At 36.8% G+C, this 20686-nt stretch overlaps 2 protein-coding genes and 1 long non-coding RNA gene across 4 annotated transcripts; 2 read left to right on the top strand and 1 right to left on the bottom strand.

Annotated features, from left to right (window-relative positions):
- LOC309488459 lies at positions 1 to 1840 on the top strand. Its single transcript, XR_014202130.1, has 6 exons — positions 1 to 70; positions 465 to 516; positions 715 to 787; positions 987 to 1048; positions 1261 to 1331; positions 1545 to 1840. It is a non-coding gene; the product is annotated as an uncharacterized lncRNA (long non-coding RNA).
- Positions 1841 to 2656: 816 nt separating this feature from the next.
- Positions 2657 to 4097, bottom strand: smim7 (small integral membrane protein 7; the record flags this gene model as incomplete). 2 transcript variants are annotated; one of them, XM_082156691.1, is made up of 5 exons in its annotated part: positions 3991 to 4097; positions 3803 to 3844; positions 3664 to 3722; positions 3203 to 3293; positions 2657 to 3098 (listed from the first exon to the last, which is right to left on the bottom strand). In XM_082156691.1, the coding sequence occupies exons 1-5, from the start codon at positions 4014 to 4016 to the stop codon at positions 3083 to 3085; spliced, it is 234 nt and encodes a 77-aa protein (XP_082012817.1). In that variant the 5' UTR covers positions 4017 to 4097. The 2 variants fall into 2 exon arrangements, with proteins under 2 accessions (XP_082012817.1, XP_082012818.1); XM_082156692.1 differs by lacking the exon at positions 2657 to 3098 and having other exon boundaries at positions 3199 to 3293.
- A 1642-nt stretch (positions 4098 to 5739) lies between these two features.
- On the top strand, positions 5740 to 18555 carry tmem38a (transmembrane protein 38A). The gene is made up of 6 exons (XM_082156681.1): positions 5740 to 5953; positions 10759 to 10915; positions 11881 to 12065; positions 12193 to 12280; positions 12555 to 12672; positions 17860 to 18555. Exons 1-6 carry the CDS (start codon positions 5830 to 5832, stop codon positions 18070 to 18072), a joined length of 885 nt encoding a protein of 294 aa, XP_082012807.1. The 5' UTR covers positions 5740 to 5829; the 3' UTR covers positions 18073 to 18555.
- Positions 18556 to 20686: the final 2131 nt, after the last annotated feature.

The raw sequence follows: 20686 nt of genomic DNA, 5'->3' as shown, positions 1-20686 counted from the left end.
CGCGCGGCCGCGGACTATATAACGCGTGGTCGCCTGCTTATTCTTCCCAGTTCCTCCTCCTTTCTGCAGGGTAAGCAGTTTACTTCTATTTATCTACGATACGTTTTTTATTTATTGTTTTAAATGCTAATGTATTGGAAGTTATTGACAAATACGCGTTGTGCTTAAATTGTATGGATTAAAAACCTAAAATGAAGGGGGTTTTGTATAGTTTAGGCTCTGACCACGTGGCTCGTTTCCGTTGGAAGCTGAAAGGTTTTTAGACCTTGGAAACTTGATTGATATTGTAACGTTTACTCGCATACAGCGTAAATAAATGTACAAAAACATGCTGTTAATGCGAGTGTTTCATCGTAGCTGCATACCGGCTGTTATTTCAGTTACTTTGTAGCAGATTATTTGTAACTGCTTAATTCTTTTTTCTTTCAATACATTTGACTCGCTTTATTTTGTTTGTCTTACAGTATGTGGACTGTTGGGAAATGGAGCTTTGCTCTAGCGCATACTCAGATCTTGGTGAGTTCAGATTCACCCTAGACTCCTCTTTAAAACATCTGGTAGCAATGATGACTAATCTTTTTTCCCCAGCAGATCGATCCTGTTGACTTAAATAAAAATAAAAAGCCAAATTAACTGAGCAACCTGACTGTTGTAACAACTAGAGATTCAAGTTTTTGTTAAGGTAATGGACCTTTACTACTCCCTCTCCCACAGACCATGCTAAAACCTAATGGATAACCTCCCGTTCCATCCGGCTTTGTTTCGAGTCCTACACCCTCTCAAACAGGTAAGGCTGAACTTGTTCTGTCTGTGTTTGTCATTTACCAGGTGCACATGATGACTTATCTTTTTTCCCCAGCAGATCGACTCTGTTGACTTCATTTTAAAAAAAATTAGCCAAGTGAACTGAGCAACCAGACAATTGCAAGAACAATATATTTAAGGTATATTAAGGCAATTCATGTTTACAACTCCCTTCCCCACAGATCATGCTAGGACCACCTGTTCATCTGGCTTCGTTTCATAAGTCCTACATGCTCTCAAACAGGTAACGTAAGGCTGAACATGTTGTTGGGAGAGTGCGTTTGTCATTTACCTGGTGCACATGATGACTGATCTTTTTTCCCCAGCAGATCGACTCTGTTGACTTCTTTTAAAAAAAATAAATAAGCCAAGTGAACTGAGCAACCAGACAGTTGCAAGAACAATACATTTAAGGTTTATTAAGGCAATTCACCTTTACTGCTCCCTTCCCCACAGATCATGCTAGGACCAAATGAATAACCTGTTCATCTGGCTTCGTTTCATAAGTCCTACACGCTCTCAAACAGGTAAGGCTGAACATGTTCTCGGGACACTGTCTGTGTTTGCCATTTACCTGGTGCACATGATGACTGATCTTTTTTCCCCAGCAGATCGATAGTGTTGACACTTGCTCTAATCTTTAAGCCAATTTATCTGAAGCGCCACCAGACTCGTTGGCATACAAAGTTAGAGGTGCATTTCTTGTTCTTTAACTTACTCTTTTGTGTCCCTTTCAAAAGATCAAATGAGGTAACTCAAGAGGACCTTTACATGAGTGACCTTTAATGGACGACAACATGAGGCGTTTTCCTAGTATTTGTGTATATAAAGAATGGAAAAGAAACTTTGAGAGATCTGTACCCCGATGGCCCTTCAGTGCCAAACCTACATGGAGGTGTGTGTGGGGGGGCTCTCTGCCAAGCAGCCAACATTTACCAGTGATGAGGGAGAAAAACCTATACTTTCAAGATTTTGTACTTCCTAATGTATATGTGTATATAAATATATATTTTTCAATAAACCTGAACTATTAAAACTTTGCTTTTTTTTTTAAAGACCTTCTCTCATGTTCTTATGAATGTGCCATATTATAACTGGCAGTTGAGTGAATTTAATGGTTGGTTTGTGACTTATGCCACGGTGTTTGTATGCCAGAATTATAATAAGAATAATAGCCATTATAAACTTTAATATATTAAATGTGTTGTAGTTTTACACCACTTTTACCTTATCTGTAATTTTGAGTTTTAAAAAACTCTAAATACTAAAGATATTGTTTGATAAGTGTGATCTTTGATTGTAGTCCTTAAAAAAAAAAAAAAAAGTCCTGTTTGAAAGTCCTGGAATTTCAATGCACATGTATATATTTTCTAATTGATCCAAGTGATTTTTTAACATGCAATTACATTATTTGACCTTGAAATGGTATGTAGGCTAAAAGTGTATAAAACGGGTTAGACTTTAATGAGTTTGGTAAGCTCCTCAAGACTGGTGCTTCTGCATGCTAATGGCACTCACACACTACAAGATAATGTTTGACCGTGAGATTTCCTGTGTTCACAGTCTGGAATCTGGTTCTTTGTGAATGGAATCGTGTGTTGTGCTGTCTTTGTCACACCGTGGAACTTCACACTATAGGAACAACTTTTTTTATTGTCATTTATAGTCTCCCATTTAAAAAATATTTTAGTGTGGGTCAGTCAATGTGGTGTATGATACTTCAGGTCAATATTTATTCCTAACCTGAAAGCAAAGTGCCTTGATGCATTCAACATTGACATGTTCATAGCAGAATTGAATTCTCTACTGTACACAATTTTTAAAAAGTGTTTAATATTAATCAAGCAGTAGCTTTTAAGAGGTGTAATTTATTGTTTCAATTCATGATCAGAAAGCTTTCATCTCCCATACAGAGATTTTACATTACTAGACTGCCATTAATTTAAACCTAACTCTTATCGGGTAAAATACCTAACATTAGTTATAGGGTACTGTGAGAAGGCTGTTCTAACTCTTCTCTGTAGAACACAGCAGTTTTAAACTGTACTTTTTATTTTAACAAAATCTAACTCCCATGTGCCCTGTCCTCATTTGATTAACAAAAAGTAAAAGCAATATTAATCATACACACTTTTGTACAAAATATACAGATGCCTGGTGAGTCTATGTATAAGACTTAAAGACGTTCTGCACCATTTACAATATAACCATTACATGAGATCCGCCCAATAATTAAATATTTTGTGTCTGTAGTCATCCTCACTGTAACAGCCATGTATTATGATCCAAATAACCTGAAAAAAAAAAATTACAAAGAACACGATTACATAGTAACAACTCTCCACAAAACAGCTTTTAATATTGCATAACAGAGTGAAAGTAGGATGTCAATACTTACACAATCATGCAAAACATGATGAAAATGTTCCAAAGGGATATGAATATGCGAAAGTAGCGCAGACTCAGCAAAAACTCTCTGACGTTGTCACCTAAATACAAATAATACATGATAAGAGTCAAATATGATACAGGGCTACTTGAAAAATAAAAATCCTGGAGGCAGAAATGCAGCATTTATCTAATATTTGATGTATATCATAATATATAAATAGTCTTTATATACTTTTTACAACATGGACCACTCAACACTTTTTGTTGTACGTGATGGACATTTTTCATAGATAGACAGATAGATGTTTATACTAAGGGAAATCAATAAAATAAATAAAATAAAAACTATAGCTGACACTGCATGATGACCAAAAAGGAAGTATTTTACCATCAGTGAATTAATATTCCAGCATTAAATGTTACTTCGCATTAAATTACTTCGTTACAACGTTAAAGATTTGCTGTTACCAGTACTGGATGATCCAGATTCATCACCAAACCCTTGAGACTGTGTTTCCCTCTTCTTTCTGCGCAAAGACACCGAACCGATTAGCAAGCAATCTCCTCGAAACTAAAACCGTCACATAACTTTTGTGTCTTTACTTACAGTTTAAAGTTGAGCACAGCGCCAGCGTTCATGAGCAGTGTGCTGAAAACGTAAGAAGATGTGTGACGTGGACAGGAAAACAAACAGCTGTTACACGGAGACATTAATATACTAGACATATGAACATCACAAATAACTTTCTATTTAATAAAAAACGTTTCCTGCAATAATAAAAACAGTGAATTTACCCCACAATTAAAAGATCTCCGATCATTTTGGCCGATTATATCCGCCTCGGTTCGTCCTCTTCTTCCTCGATCTTTGTGTAAGTAGAGTATAAGTCAGTAGATCATCATCGCCACCTGACGGCTGAAATAGAACACGACAATTCTGTTCCTGAGCACTCCGATATGCAAAAGCCGCATGCATCCTCTTCACCTCAGCCCTGGATGGATAGAAGGTAGATAGTTACAGGAACCCTGTCACATACATAACAGTGAGAGTTGCATTTTAAGCCTGGCCTACAGTAACATGCATATGGTAGGCTATTAGAAGCAAACATTCAATATATATATAGTAAAAAAACAACACCAAAAACAAAACTAATAGTAATAATAACATCTATTAGCCTATTTATTTACTTTTACAGTCAATTTTAATTTTACTAATACAATTTTAGGTTTTATGGTTAATAAATCAGCCTTTCAATCATGGCAACTCCTGAATAATTTTAGCATGTTAATGGATATGACAATGTTATTGGTAGTGATGTCAGCGGTTGGAACACTATTTATTTTGGTTTTGAGTAGTTGGTGAAACCAATTGTTTTTGTGTGCAGATCTCAGAGCCTAGGCTGCCTACAGAGACTTTTTTGGACGGCCTGCTTATGGGGCGGGCAGCTAGCGGATCGTTAGGAAAGATTAGAGGAATGTGATCATTTATGTTTGGGCCTTTTTTGGGCCTGAAATCGCTGATACAACCTTTAACAAGCGGCAAAATCTGACAACACTGAGAAGGGGGGTTTACACTTTCTTGATTTTACCACTTTAAACAACACCTTTAAAATAAACTGGATAAAGAACTTTAATAAGCCCACATCTATCTGGAATCTGATCCCTAATATAATTTTTTTTGCCAAACTAGGGGGTTTAAGAATCTTATTAACCTGTAATTACTATAACATGAAAATTCCTGTTCCCTTTTTAGGCAAATGTTATTAGCATGGTCCCTCATCATTAAACACAATTGTACACCTCACTCATATATAATTAAGAATTATAAGGACATAGGCCTACAATAAACATAAATATCTTTTCTTTGATAGTTGGTTTAAAAATTTAATTATTTTTGTATCTCAACTTTTCAATCAAAATGGTTCCACTATTCAGAATTTTTAGTAAAGCATGTAATTCCTGTCACTCCAAAAGACATTGCAATTGTGGCTGATGCAGTGGCACTTAAGGAGTTCTTGTGCTTTTAAAAGGATTTTCTATTTCGTATTTTTGTCACTCAGTGGATATGTGTTAAACAGTGCCTTTCTTCATCCAAATAAAAACAAAACAATAATAATATTCGAGTCTTGTTTCAGAAGGAATCTGTTTCTATGCCATATGTAATTACTTAATGGTTTTGTAAGTGACATTCCCTGGAAAAAAAGTTTGGACATTACCTCACAAATACCTGATAACTAACAAAATGAGAGAAATGACCTTTAAGTTAATTCATAGGTTTTACCCAGATAAGTGCTCATCTGTTCTGTTTAGAGAAACCTGAAACTACTTTACATTTATTTTGGAACTGCTCTCTTTATTTTGGAACAATGACTTTTATTTTATTTATTGATTTATTATTATTATTATTGATATTTTCGAAATGGCTTGATAATCGACTCGGCGCGCGCATGTCGCGGTCATCCAGTAAGTGGCAGTACCTCCTCCGCGCGAGCAGTGTCCGTGTGTGTTGATTTCACCTCAGTAGTGCGCCTGAGCTTGCTGTGTATTAATAGGCATCTGCATGTGAGTGAACCCTTTCACTCGTGCACACGGCGAGTCTCTTGAAGATCTGTTCATGCGGTAGAGTCGAACATCATGGATGTGCTAGATGTCCTTAATCTGGGCGAAATTGCCCAGTATTTCTCGAAAATGGCGATGTTTCCAGTTTTTGATCTCGCTTATTATATCGTGTCAATTCTCTACCTCAAATATGAACCAGGTAAGTGGAATTGTTGTTTAGAGATAACAACAGAATCTTGCTGTAGAGCTTTATTTTGGTTCAATTAAAATGACGATTTGTTTTATATTTAGGCATTTACATAATTTAGATCAATAGCATGGGCTAATAATTATAATAATTAACATATTTAATATGAAACAATTCATTCTCAATTCATAATTATTGTTTTCAACAAGTGTTATGTAATTTGTCTCAGGGTTCATTGTAACTCTGACATTGTTTTTGCAATAGAATGCAGAACAGTCCTGTTCGTCCGTAGGCTATTCAATATTTTATCCATGTCTCTACGTCTCAATCAGTATTTTCTCTATGGTGAAGAGTTGTCCCACTCTCGAAGAGCCTCCTCGAAACACGATAGAGTCCGTGCGCATTCCACTGCGAGTCTCACTGCAATAAATAGAAGCGCCCTAAATAGACAGCAGCAGAGGAGAGGACAAAACGAAGCCCAGTAAATTTGTTAAGCAAATTCATGTTTGCCAGGATCGTTTTACTACGACTTTGTAATTCCTATTATTCTCAATGATGATTCTCTACCTGGACTTTAAAAAAAAAAAAAAAAAAAAAAATTGAACGAGTAATAGCCTACCATTAGCCTATGTAGCCTGTTTTTTTTTTTTGTTTTTTGTTTTTTGCATTATTGTAATGAGAATGAGATTTTTTTTTTATGTGAATTGGGGGAAATGTGCTCAACTGTTATTCATTTTGGGGTGACATTTTGACTAGTGCAATTCACACATTAGTAATACACCAGTAGTAATAGTTTTAGGTGAGATTTATTTTTCCATGCTTTAATTTAATGAATAGTTAATAGTTGATCACCACAACTTGCCATCACTTAAAATGGTATCATATTTTCAGATATACCAGGGCACAGTTATAGAATATAAAACTCTCATACCATTTACAATTCACAAACTTGTTATATAGCACCATAGATGGTGAAGAATTTGATATGCTGTATATGCATATATACAGTATATCCACCACTTTGTCCAAACATTAGCCAGTTGCTAGCTGTAGCTCATCCTGTCAGCTGTTTGTGCATGTTGGATGTCGTGGTGTGAAACAGGTCTGCAGTTTGAGACGAACAAAAAGCTTTAGGCTTCTGTTTATTTTTAGGCCACATTTGAGAGGATCATTTTTCATTCAAAATGCCTGTTGGGTGTGTAACTACCCAAGCTACACCTGTTCTGTGAGATGTGTTCATCCCTAGAGATTTCAGAGGGGTGGTGTGGACCCCAAGATCTTGATATACAACATGTCTTAGTGGTGTCACAAATCATGTGGTAAACCCTACACTGCTTTAGAGAGTAATGTTTTTGATGGTATACACTGTAAAACAATTGTTGTCATTTGAATGGTAAAAGACTGTACAAATTCAATGGTATTTGAATCTATTACAGACTTTCACCGTATAAAATAAGATAACTTACTGTTAATTAATTAAAGGGATAGTTCACAAAATTTTTTAAATTCTGTCATCTATATACTCACCCTCAAGTTGTTCTAAAATGTCAGTAACCAAACAGTTGATGGGCCCCATTGAGTAATTTCCATAGTGTAATTTACAGTTAAATTCGTTTTTGGATGTGAAAAAGGACAAATCATCTTATATCATCCTTCTGTATATAATGAGTTACCTCAGCTTAAAGGTATAGTTCACCTAAAAATGAAAATTATTATTAATAAAAAAAATGTACTCACCCTAAAGCAGGTGTATGTGACATTCTTCTTTCAGACGAATACAATCGGAGTTATATATAAAAAAAAAAGTCCTGGCTCTTTATAATGGCAGTGAATGACCGTTTCTGTTTTGAAGTGCATCCATCCATGATAAAAGTGCTCCACACATCTCCAGGGGTTAATAAAGGCCTTCTGAAGTGAAGCGATGTGTTAGTGTAAGAAAAATATCCATATTTAAAACTTTATTGACTAAAATTATAACCATCGTGTTAATCGTGTTAACCATTATAAAGCTTGGACAGTTTTGATTCTCTGATTGTATTCGTTTGAAAGAAGAATGTCATATACACCTAGGATGGCTTGAGGGTGAGTAAATCATGGGCTAATTTTCATTTTTGGGTGAACTATCCCTTTAAGAAAAGCTACTTTTGATGAACTTTTATTTATTATGTGGTTCTCTTTATCACCTGTTTTAAGGTGGTTGTCAGTATATTAAAATATTAAAAACAAATTTTATAAATAATTTTTTAATAAAGTTATAGCTGAAAAACTTAAAATGTTGCGACTGTATTTTTTATGGTCAAGTTTTGGCAACCACAGTTGCAAATATGTTACCATAAATTTCACAAAAGTACAATGGGCTCCCAAAGTCTGAGAGTGTTACAAGATGAAAAAGAAGATGAAGACGGACGACAGGATTATAAAACATAAACAAGGTTTTATTAAACTAGAAGGTAGCAGGCATAACATTGTGCACTAACACAAATAACAACTGATAACTGAAGAACAAGGAGGAATAGGAATTGAACTACCTTTTAAATTGAGCTAAATGATAAGCAGCTGAGATGAATGGTTATTGTCCATGGAAACAGATGAGTGGCGGGAAACAAAGACAAAGAACACATGTGACTGATGAATACAAACTAAAAGTCCATGAAAGTGAAACTAATAATGAACGGGTCCAGATATCCCTGACGACCGACGGAGGCGGAGCCGATGGATCCCAGGGTGCAGACAGAGAGCCTGCTCCTTCACTGGCACAGGAGGCCTAGGTGATGCCACGGCGACGAGCGTCTGAGGTGAAGCCAGAGTGCCTGAGGACTGAGATGATGCCGGTGTGATGTAGGACAGAGGCTTATCTGAAGGTAAGGAGGAGCCCGCTGCAGCTACAGGGGTGGAGGAACGGAGCTTAGCGGAAGATCCGCAAATCTGTGGCAAAGGTGGAGTGACGACTGACTGAGGGGGAGCCGGTGGAACGAGGGAACCCAGTGGAGTTGAAAGGCTGAGGGTGTCTGGTGGAGCCAAATGTGGGAGGAGCCAAGGCAGAGCCGACAGGTCGACGGAGCGAGCTGATCACAGGCCGGAGGCGGAGCCACAAGATCCACTCGCTCAGGCATTGATGGTGGTTGCTTGACCTGAGGCTCGACGTTACAGCATGGCATTCCAGGATATAGCGAATGGCTACAAACCCCCAGCAGAGGTTGGGCTGGAGGATTGCCTGAGAAGGGCAGTGACGGAGGCAGATGGAGACTTGAAGGTAATGAGCTTGAAGGTAATATAAAGTCCAAGCAGGTCCTTGTGTTGTCTAGAAACAGCAATGAAGGTTCTGAACAAACAGACAAATCAGAGTTCAAAGAGTCCATTGTGATGTCTAGAAACAGTGATGAATGTTCTGAAAAAAACAAACAAATTACTGTCCAAACAATTCATAGTACTGTCTAGTAAGAGTGATGAGGAACATGAAACGGGATGGGGTGGGAGACGATACCTTGATAAGTCCATAAGACGATAAGTCCATCAGCCAGTCCTCAGTCTCTGTTTCCGCCATTATACCCTAGAACAGATGTTGCAGGCTCACGCCCCTGGTCAGAGTCACTGGGGGGCTCCTCTTGCGGGCCGAGGGTCAAAGCTGTCCACTTATCCTCGCGCTCTGGCTGATGCGTCGTGGCGGGCGGCAGCTCTCTGTTAGTGAGGGGGCTCACACTATTCCTCCGTGGTCGCAGGTGGTGAAACGGCCTCTGGGTCCGGTGAGTTGATGGCATCCCTCCTGTTTCCAGAGGTATCTGGGAGGTCTATAGGATGGTGATAGTTAGCCCCGATCCAGAACAAAGACTTCAGGGTCTCGTCGTTGAAGGGGCTGGTGATGGCAAGACGACAGAAGTTTTCAGTAAAACTCAAAAGATCCAGGCTCTCATGAGTGATCGCAGCGAATTTTCGGTAAGTTGTTCTGACGAGATGAAGAAGAAGATAAAGATGAACGACAGGATTATAAAACATAAACAAGGTTTTATTAAACTAGAAGGCAGCAGGTGTAACAGTGTGCACTAACACAAATAACAACTGACAACTGAAGCATGAACAAGGAGGAACTTAAATACACAGTGGTGATGAACTAAATGATTAGCAGCTGAGATGGTTAGTGTCCGAATGGGTCCAGATATCCCTGACAGAGACCATTGAAACACTACTATTTAGCATTTTTCTCATTTCTTATCAAAACCATATGTTGTTAATGTACGTTATTAGCTACTATACACAATTTGAATTAAGCAATTTAAAAATTTGGAAGTATGTTGATGGATTTCTGCAGCTATTTGGTGAGTCTGTGTGTGAACTTCACAAGTTTATTCAAATCCTGATCCATGTTATCCAAAATGTATTGACTTTTTGTATAAAGGAGTTAAGTGATTAGTTTACCCCCAAATAAAAATGTTCTCTTTATTTACTCTTTATAACCCTCATGTTGTTCCAAAACCTTTTTTGGAGTATAGTGAACTTTTCGGTGCAATTATAGTACAGTGAACAGGGTCTGAGACTTTCAGGCTCTAATAAGGACAAAGTACCCTAGAAAATATCATAAAAGTAATTTTTTTTTTATGAATCAGTTAATGCAGTTTTTTGACTCAACTGATCCATGAATCCAGTTCACTGCAAGGGAATATTTTCACTGAATAACTATATCTTGAAGTTTCTCTTTTGTGTTGGAAGAACAGAATTGAACTTTTTAAATTAAAGTCAATGGAGTTTTAGACTTTTTTGTAAATGTTAAGTGTTGAAAAGTGAAAGTGTTATTGTCATATGTAATGGTCTGTGTTGATCAGGTGCTGTGGAAGTGTCCCGTAGAAGCCCAGTGGCCTCATGGCTCTGTGCAATGCTCTACTGTTTTGGGAGCTACATACTAGCAGACATCATGCTTGGTGTGTCTCCCATCGACTATTTCCATAACAACAGTCACATCCTCCTGGCCTCAGCTGTGTGGTGAGGATCTTTGAAATGGTTCAATGCATGTCCACTTTGAAGTTACCTCGAAGATAATTTCAAGAACTTTAAGACAGACCTTGATTTAAAATGAAAATTGTGCTTTTGCATCCTTAACCAGTTTATAACATGATAATAACTTAATTATAATGTCAAAACTCATTGCAATAAGTTATCTTTCAGAATATTACATCACAGTATGCATATTTTTGAATTTGTAGTAATGTAATATATCACAAAATAGTTAATTTCGCTGGAAATGTAACAAAAATAGTAATAAAAAAGAAGTTACAATTAAGACTGAAATTATATTTAAAAATAAATAATTTCCAGCAAAAATAATAATTATTGATAGTTTTTTTTACCATGTCTATTTTTGATAACCCAATGAAATATCTGATTTGATATTAACTTTTAACTTTTCAAAGTGCTATAAGTGCAGTAAAACAATATTACTAAGAGAAAAAAATTTTTTATCAAACAAATAATCCTCACTGTACATTCTGATTGAATTAGACACATCTGAAGCCATTATAAATAGCTGATATATGACTTGTTAGCACACAGTTACACTCTATATTAATGTGGTAAGTTGCCAAGAATCTGTAAACAACTAAACTACTTTGTTTTACATCCCTTAATAACAGCACTCTCCACATCTTGACTTATTTGTGATATGTCCCACTCTGTATTTCCACATTTACTCCATGTTTCTTCATTGATTACATGTGCAAATAACGTAAAGCAGTTCTGCAGACTAATAGCTGCAAAATATATAGCAAAACATTGACCAGCTAACACATTTCTTCCATGGAAAGGTTTATACCATCATACCGCCTAACCCTATTCACTACCTAGTTCACTACCTTTATGAAATCCTCTTGCCAACATGATAAACTGTAGACAACAGGGTTGTTGCGTGACTATCTATTTATCAGAATGTGTTTTTTCTCTCTTTTTTTCAGGTACTTGATTTTCTTCTGCCCTCTTAACCTGTTCTACAAATGCGTGGCGTTTCTGCCTGTGAAACTCGTGCTAGTGGCGTTGAAAGAAGTGGTCCGGACTCGTAAAATCGCTGCTGGAGTCCATCACGCTCACCATGCGTATCACCATGGCTGGCTGATCATGGTCATTACTGGTTATGTCAAGGGTAAGTATCTTATATCTCCAGAGGGATTTATTTTTGGGGGTCATGTAACACTTCCATAAGACCCGTTAAAAACTCTTGCTTGGGAGATCTGTGCCGCTCTGCTGATTGTTTCTGTTAATACTCACAGGGTCAGGGGTCGCTCTCATGTCCAATTTCGAGCAGCTGTTGCGAGGAGTCTGGAAGCCAGAGACCAATGAAGTTCTCAACATGTCATTGTGAGTGGTCTGTTCACTGGTGAAAACCTTTGGTGGTACACAAATAGAATGTTTGTAAAGTCATCTCTTTCTACTGACATGTTATAGTGAGCATATCTGTTTAAATTATTATTGTTATTATTTTTAAACACTATAAAGTAGCAAAAAGATAGTTCATATGACTCATGCCTTTTTAATCCATCATTCCAAGTGAATGAAATTATGAGAAAGAGCTGTTTATGTTTTAAATGAATGAATGATATAAAAGTGTAGAATGTGATTCTTGTATTTTCAGCCCTACCAAGGCCAGTCTTTATGGAGCCATTCTGTTCACACTTCAGGAGGCTAACTTGCTCCCTGTGTCAAAGAGCATGCTCATCTGCCTCTTCACACTCTTCATGGCCACATCCAAGGTAATTCAGCCTCTTTTAGAGAAATTCAGTCAATGAGACAGAACTTTGTCAATACCTGCACAGCCAAAGACTGATATACAAAGACGGTGCACTCCTATTACTTATGAATGGGAGGAACTGCAACATGCAATATGGCAGAATGCATCCTGCCTTCTAAATGAAAGAACCAATCGCTGATTAGTGAAGTCATTGCGTCACTGCAGCTGCTGTGCCGTTAGAAACTCTGGTTCCCATAGAAGCCGGAGACTCACGCAATGCACATGCGCATTAGCTGGTCTAGTTTTATTTATTTTTTTAAATTTTTTTGCAATTTGAGCTTAATAAACAACATCGCTTGGACAGTTCATGTCAGATTTTGCTGCTGATTTAAAATATGTTATTTAATTGGGAGTTCAGCAAGCAGTTTTTGAGATTTAAGGGTTCCACCATTCAAATAGACCTTGGATTGGTCTTGGATGCCTGAAATAGCTGCCCAGAGGCATTGCAAATATGGCCGCTGAGTGAACAGACTTTCCTTGAAAGGGACTTTGGCACAGCTCATTCAATATGGTTAAATAGATACAGTATATATGGGTATGCTATTGAAATCCATCTTCTTAAAAAGGAATAAAGAAAAGCAACGCTTTTTTAGTTCTCTGAACAACTATATCCTAAGCTACACTACTTTCTGAATTTGAATCTAAATTCCTTTATTCACCAAAAGCCAATAGATTGTCAAGGCAAATACAGATGTCTTGTTCAGCAGTTTAATCTGTCATTATCGCTTTTTTATATATCATACTGTTATATTATGAAGTGAACTCTGCTTTGCAAAATAGTCTCTCACATAGATGGGAAGTCTGTTGTTCCAAACTATATGTTGATATTTTTAAAATGGAACATAAAAAGAAACAATTTGAAGAATGTTGTTGCAACTCTTTGCCATAAAATGAGGAGAATAGTTTTTTTTTTATTTAGTTTTTTTTTTAATATATTGATTTTCATTTATTACACACAAACATATACCAGAACCCCCTCGAGCTTAAAGAGATACTTCACCTCTGGAAAGATTAATGTGTATTTAAAATGGGTCATTTATGTAGAAGAAATGTGAAATTATTTTTGAATTTTGAGCTTTCTAGACTGAGAAAAGCCAGAAAATGTATTTTTGGCTTATGTGGATGAAAGACAACAACTCCCAGAATGCACTTGCTTCACTGCCCTTGGAGGCCACTCCCAAGCCACGCCTACCGGTAAGAGAGCGCGCAGTTAAACAACAACAAGGCTAGGCTACTAGTGAGTCTCCGTGGACCGTGACGAGTCTGCACGGGATTTCGAGATCGCCCAAAATGTCCGGTATTCGGCTTTTGCGTTCTACAGTTGCCATTCATTATGTTTACTGTGGCGAGCAGGACGAGGCTGAGGGCCGTGAGAGAACGGCGAGACGACGATGGCGTGATTACTGATGAGCGTGTGAGACGCACTGGTCTCGTATCTCTCACGGAGGAGCGGGAATTTTCTTAGCAATGTTAAAGGGATAGTTCACTTTGAAATTAATTTTTGGTATATTTTAGCTTACCTCAAGGGCATCCAAGATGTAGGTGTCTTTTTTTCCGCAGTAGTTTCAATTTGAATATTTTTAGGTCAAACCGTTCTTGTCTGTCAGTCATATAATGCAGGTCTATGGTCACCGCCTCAAGGCCTCATTATACTTCTGCGTCGGACCTACGCCGGAGCCTATACGCTGTAGGCAACGTGTTGGTTTTAATTTATACTTCTGCGTTGTTGTCCGCGTTGACGCGCACCTAGGGAGCATGTGAAACCCCGAGGGAGGGGTTCTGGCAGACCAATCACAGCGCTTGCGTCCGCGTAGAATTGACGCGTTGTTACATTTTTGGAGAGGTGCGCATCAGGGTACGCCGAAGGGTACGCGCGCTACACACAGCCTACGACGTAGCTACGCCGGTAGTTCGACGCAGAAGTATAAATAGGCCTTCAAAGAGCATGCACAGAGTCCAAATTAAAACAATTCCCCGTCGTCCAAATTAAACAATTCCCCATCGTAAGTACACATTGATGGCCTAAGACACGAAACGAGTGGTTTGTGTGAGAAAACGAACAGTATTTATATAGTTTTTACCTCTTATACACAGCCATGTCCGAGTGATCTGATCTGACGTGTGCGCAGACTGGTGCATAGATATATACACACTAGATGTCGCCTTGTCTACGGCAGTTCATTGGAACGAATGTCTTTAAGGCGACATCTAGTGTATATATCTATGCACCAGTCTGCGTACACGTCAGATCAGATCACTTCGACATGGCTGTGTATAAGATTAATTTCAAAGTGAACTATCCCTTTAAAACGCACATCAACCAATCACTTGTTTAGCGTTCATGTAAACACTACATTCAGATTCACCAATCGGAATGAATTCAGTTAGACTGAAACAATCTAGGTGTGCATGTAAACAATGAATGGCGATTACTTTAATGAATTTAGATTACTTTATACAATTTCTGTACCTGAAAACTATTATTAAACCATCTTGAAAAACTTGAAAAGCACTTTTTATTTCATTTATGTTTGTTCTTTTGTATTTATTTGTTCTTATTTTATTCTGACTTATCTTAAAGAATATTTGAAATAAGTTAGGCTAGTAGTTCTTGGTGTCACCTTATTTATAAAGATTATGGGCCAAAAACACCAGAAATAAATAAATAACTTTTTTATTTTATTTTATTTTATTTTATTTTATTTTATTTTATTTTATTTTATTTTATTTTATTTTATTTTATTTTATTTTATTTTATTTTATTTTATTTTATTTTATTTTATTTTATTTTATTTTATTTTATTTTATTTTATTTAGTACTTTTTTTGTGGTGGGGCCACTGGCCCAGTAGAACAAATCCTTAGTATTGAGTCCTCTATATATATATATATCCCAGGTAGCCAAAACAGTTCGGACCGATAATGGCCCATATCCGGCAGGCCGGAAGAAATAACTCGGCCCGGTTGCATTTGCCAGACTCGGGATAGACGCAGGATGAATGATGCCCCAGAATCCTCCCAATACACTGGCCCGAGTCCGGGTGCCAAAACTGTAAGCATCAGGCCGACAAGAATTGAATACTTCCTCTGTACTGGCTGGAGTCTGGGTACTAAACTGAGCCGACACTGCCGGCATTGGGCCACAATCACGTCTGCAAAAATGGCACACTAAGCCGGTACTGGTCCGAGACTGGGTATTGAAACTGAGCCGACACTGGGCCACAATCATGCCAGCAAAAAATGGTACTATTAGCCGGTACTGGTCTGAGTATTGTTTGCTAAATAAAAAAATACACTTGCACTTAATCTTATACAGAATTAAAAATAATTTTTGTGTGCTCAGTACAACTTCTAAAATATGTGCACCTTTGGAACGTACCTTAGGAAGAATTTGTTTGCTTTTGGGCCCACTCTTTTCTCCCCCATTTCTGTCCGAAGCGAGCTACAGCCATCTTTTGATTACCTTTTCAAACACTCCATCTGATGCACTGTCAGTACTTGCAGTACTTGCAAAAAAAAAAAAAAAAAAAAAAGATCAGGTAAAGTCAAGTCAGATTGTTTCAAATCAGCTTTAAAGTGATAATAGGAAATTAATGCAAAAAAGATTGTTTTGGCTGTAGAGATCAATCGCAATACTATAGACTGTTACTGATCCAGTTTTTTCTTTCTACATCAACAAAAGCCATCTTTACACTGACAATTTGGAACAGAAGTAGCATCTGACATGGCATTTATTCTTATTTACAAAGACTATTTAATGCTGTTCATGTACATGTATTTACAAAAAAAAAAAAAAAACGTAATGCAAATAAATAAATAAAACAACTCATTCGAGGGTGAAGCTGCAATATCATCACAAACTCATTATTGTAGATTGTCGCTCCTGATATTGTAATAGTGATCATTACTGTCGATTAATAGAATGCTTCTGTGGTGGAAAAAAAAAGCATGTCATATTCTGGCTACAGACTAAGCAATAAGTCTGATAAAATTTTTTTTATATATTTTTAAATCATTAATTTACTCATTTAGTTAGTTAAGAAAAATAATAATATGGGGGGAAAAAAGGAAAAAAATATTAATGGGAATTTAAAAAAGAAAAACACTAATAAATAACATAACGTTGTCAGGGAAAGGATATTACATTTAAGGGTCACTGCTACATATAATTTACCACATTGTAAAAGGAGACCGACCCCCAGCACTCACCCTAAACTGGTCCGGGTCTGTATGGCCATATCTCACCCAAAATCAGACCAGCCTTTATGGTCCATTATCGGGCCGAATGTGGCCGAATGTGGCTAAATGTGCCGTGTCTCAGCGCAAATCGGACCAAATTTGCATATCCAAAGCCTAGGCAAATCTGGCAACCATTACTGGGCCAGAGCTGGCTCACTTTTAATGCCGCTGCAAGAACACGGCCGAGTGAGCTGGCTACCTATATATATATTTACATATATAAATATATATAAATATATATATATATATATATATATATATACACTTATATATATAATTAAAGCAAAATGAAAGTAAAATCCAATAATAATAAAACAGTAATATTAAATAAAACAGCCCTGAGCCAAATCCCCTAAAGAGGCACATTAGACTGAGGCTGAGGAGAATATTTTCAGCAAATGAACTTCATTTACATGTAATTTCTTCCTCACCCATCATATACAAGCTCAAAATGACATAATCATGAGCAAATAAGGACAGCATTTCCATTAAGCCTTTGGTGTATGCTTTTTTTTATTTATAAACATCATATACAAAAATGTTGTACCAACTTCCAACCCTATGTATTAAAATTCTTCTCTTCCAAACTTGAACTTTGGAATGCAGCAAATTTCGCATTAGCTTGTATTTCCGGTCTTCGCATGCATATGAATTGAAGTCAGCGGAACAAAAAGTGTAGTGTGACCGTCCTTTAACATGTACTGTACACATATCATAGTGTACACATACAAAAAGAAGTATACTTTGTGCTCTAGCAACCGAATAGCAATGCCCTGGCAACCACCCCCAACATCCATTAGGTCTTTGACTTTTTGCTCAGGCATGCACCACTCACATTTTATTGAGAAAATGTAATAAATCTCTAATTTCATTACTCAAGAACATTTCCTATTGTTTTATTAATTATACAGGTGTTTATGACAGCCCGACACTCTCACGGATCTCCGTTCGCCCTCATTGAATCCTGGGTGTGCCACTTGCTATTCGGCTCCCCCCTTGGTATTGAAGATGCCCATGATCACCACCACCCCGCACCAGCCGCTGCTGCGCCCCTGTCCCCCGCCAAAACCAAGGAGGAACTGAGTGAAGGAACCCGCAAGAGGAAGTCGAAGAAAGCCGAGTAAAGTTAGAACACAAAATCATCAACCCAACCTGTGATATGACAGAGCTGCCCAGCTCTGCTTGAGAAAGGAGGGAATTTGATATTAAACCAATGCAATTTTCTCTTTTAATGGTGCTTTTAAATGACAGACATGCCACATAGGGACTCTGTATATAGCTTCCCCCTCTTTGCCAACATCTGTGTCTTTATTTATTTTCGTAATGTTTTCCATCATTGAAGCCCCATTTACCCCATGCATCTGATAATGTGCAGTATGTCAAGAACAGATGAATGAATGAAAGGCAGTGAGATGAGAGCTTGAGTTCAGGCTTCACTGAAGGGTCTGTCCAAATAACTTGAGACTCAGTTCACCGCTGGTTGACCCCATTTCCACAGCACACTGCTGCTTTTTACATCTAGTGGCACTGCAAAAATATATTTTCAAGAAATAAATTAAAATAAAATATTTTTCAGCCAAAAGCACAAGTTGTTTCAAATTCTTCCAATTGTTTCTGCTGCTGCATTTGGACAATGTTTGGGTTCGCATGACTTAAATCCTGGTCAAATCACTGCCTTATGAGAATGCAGGTTTGAGGATGCAGACAAATAAAATGAGCATCTTTTTGTTGATCATTTCAGAATTGAAATAGTTTTTACACACATCACACATAATGAATCATTTTACTACCTTGTCAAGTTTATTTTAATGATGAAATTATTTTAATGATTTTCATGACATTTAATGGGTACAGTTGAATAGGTTTTTTTTTTCTCTCTCCATATCCTCAAACTGTTTTTTAATTATAGGTTAATTATGTCAACCTATCTATAATCAAGATAACCATCACTTTCATGAGAGAGTATTTTTGGTCATTACTCATTACCACAACAAAACTATTTTAGAAAAAGTGAATAGACTATTAATACTATTAATAGAAAAAGTGTTAAGGTGTGTAGATGGAAAATCAGTAAAAAAAAAAAAAAAAAAAAAAAAACACTCCTAAAATTACAGTTGAAAAAATCAACCATTTGTTCACAAATTTGAAGCTATATGCACTAGTAATAATGACTTTTATTGTCATAGTTCTTAATTTTTTTTATAAATGAATAGACTTACCGTGCACTAAATATATATATATATATATTTGTATTTTTATTTTTTAAACAGAAATTAAGTTGACAATGTATTTTTTATAAATCCCGTATCCCTTTAAACTCTATGCATCAGTCAAGGTCACACTGACCTTGCTTGCTGTTGTTACATGTCTCACATACAAAACCTGTAAAATAATGTGATCCATCTATGGCTTTAACAGAGTATGCCCGTTGTCCTGACATCTGATCTGACAGGCTGTTAAATGGTTTAACCAGTAAATTCTCACCTCGCCAGCAGATGGCCACAGACCCGCAGAGATTATAGTCAGTGTCAGGTCAAATCATGTTTATTTATAGAGCTTTGCACAATATAATTTCAAAGCTCACAGAGATGTTTCAATACGATGGATTCTCTTTAGACCCTATGAACATCTAGGCATTTGTGTAGCTACTCTGTTCCTATCAAGGCTTTTATGGAAGTCTGCAACGTTTTCATGAATTTTATAGTTTTAGATTAGGGCTGTGGATAGTGACTTTGATAATCTGTTGAGTAATTCTTTAATTAATTGACTATTTCACATCTATATCATTCAAATAATGGACTGGACTGATCTGGCATATTCAGTTTTCATTCAGTTTGATCTTCATTTAGCCTATATAAAAAAATAAAATAAAATAAAAATCTTTGAAATCTGCTAGGCATAGCCAAAAAAAAAAAAAAAAAGACAACCCCTGGGGTTAGATTAGAACATGGTAAAGAGCATTGATTAAGTATGAATTGTTTTTTAAATAGGCTATTTAATATTTCATATCAGTTGAGCTGCAGGACAGTAGTTTTGTAGTAGAATTGTATGCTACATCTAGTGTTATTGAGTTATAGATAGATGTTGAAATTGTGAAATTTGTGTCGAGCAATAATAGAAACAGTTGCATACCAGTCATTGTATGTAAACATTGTGTTGTCACTAAACTCATACAATTCTGTTTAGTTAAATGTTTTGACAATCCCAATACACTTATTGTGATGTTTTTTTGTTTTTTTTTACACCCCCCAATCCCAATCCACCCATTTTATGTTATGTTACATTTTCACTGTTTACAAAGAAAGGGTCTGCCATTTTGGCTTTTTTGGCTTGTTGTTTCTGATTACACTTTAACCCCAAGGGGGAAATCCAGATCAAATCCCAGAAGGGAAAATCAAAACAAAATAAAGTTCAAACTTGTTTTGAACCATTTCTTTTTCATCTGCAGATTGATTTTAAGTAGGGGGGGAATCAATTTAAATCGTAAATCGGAATTGTTGTGAAAAAATCGGGGATTTTATTTTGGCCATATCGCCCAGCCCCAGCCCTGACATATCTCTGGTTGTTATAAGGTTGCAGAAGTAAAAACTGGCTTCTTTTATAAACAATCTTATAGCATAACTGCCCTTTTGATTCATTTTCTTTTGAATATGTAAATGCCATTTTTGTCATTTATAAAGTGCTCCATGTTCTTCTGTTCTTTAATGTATTTATTTTCTAAGATGTGCACTGTAGGTT

This window comes from Leuciscus leuciscus, assembly GCF_965113295.1.
Source record: "Leuciscus leuciscus genome assembly, chromosome: 23".
Classification (NCBI taxonomy): Eukaryota; Metazoa; Chordata; class Actinopteri; order Cypriniformes; family Leuciscidae; genus Leuciscus; species Leuciscus leuciscus.
This window is presented reverse-complemented; position numbering and strand designations above follow the sequence as displayed.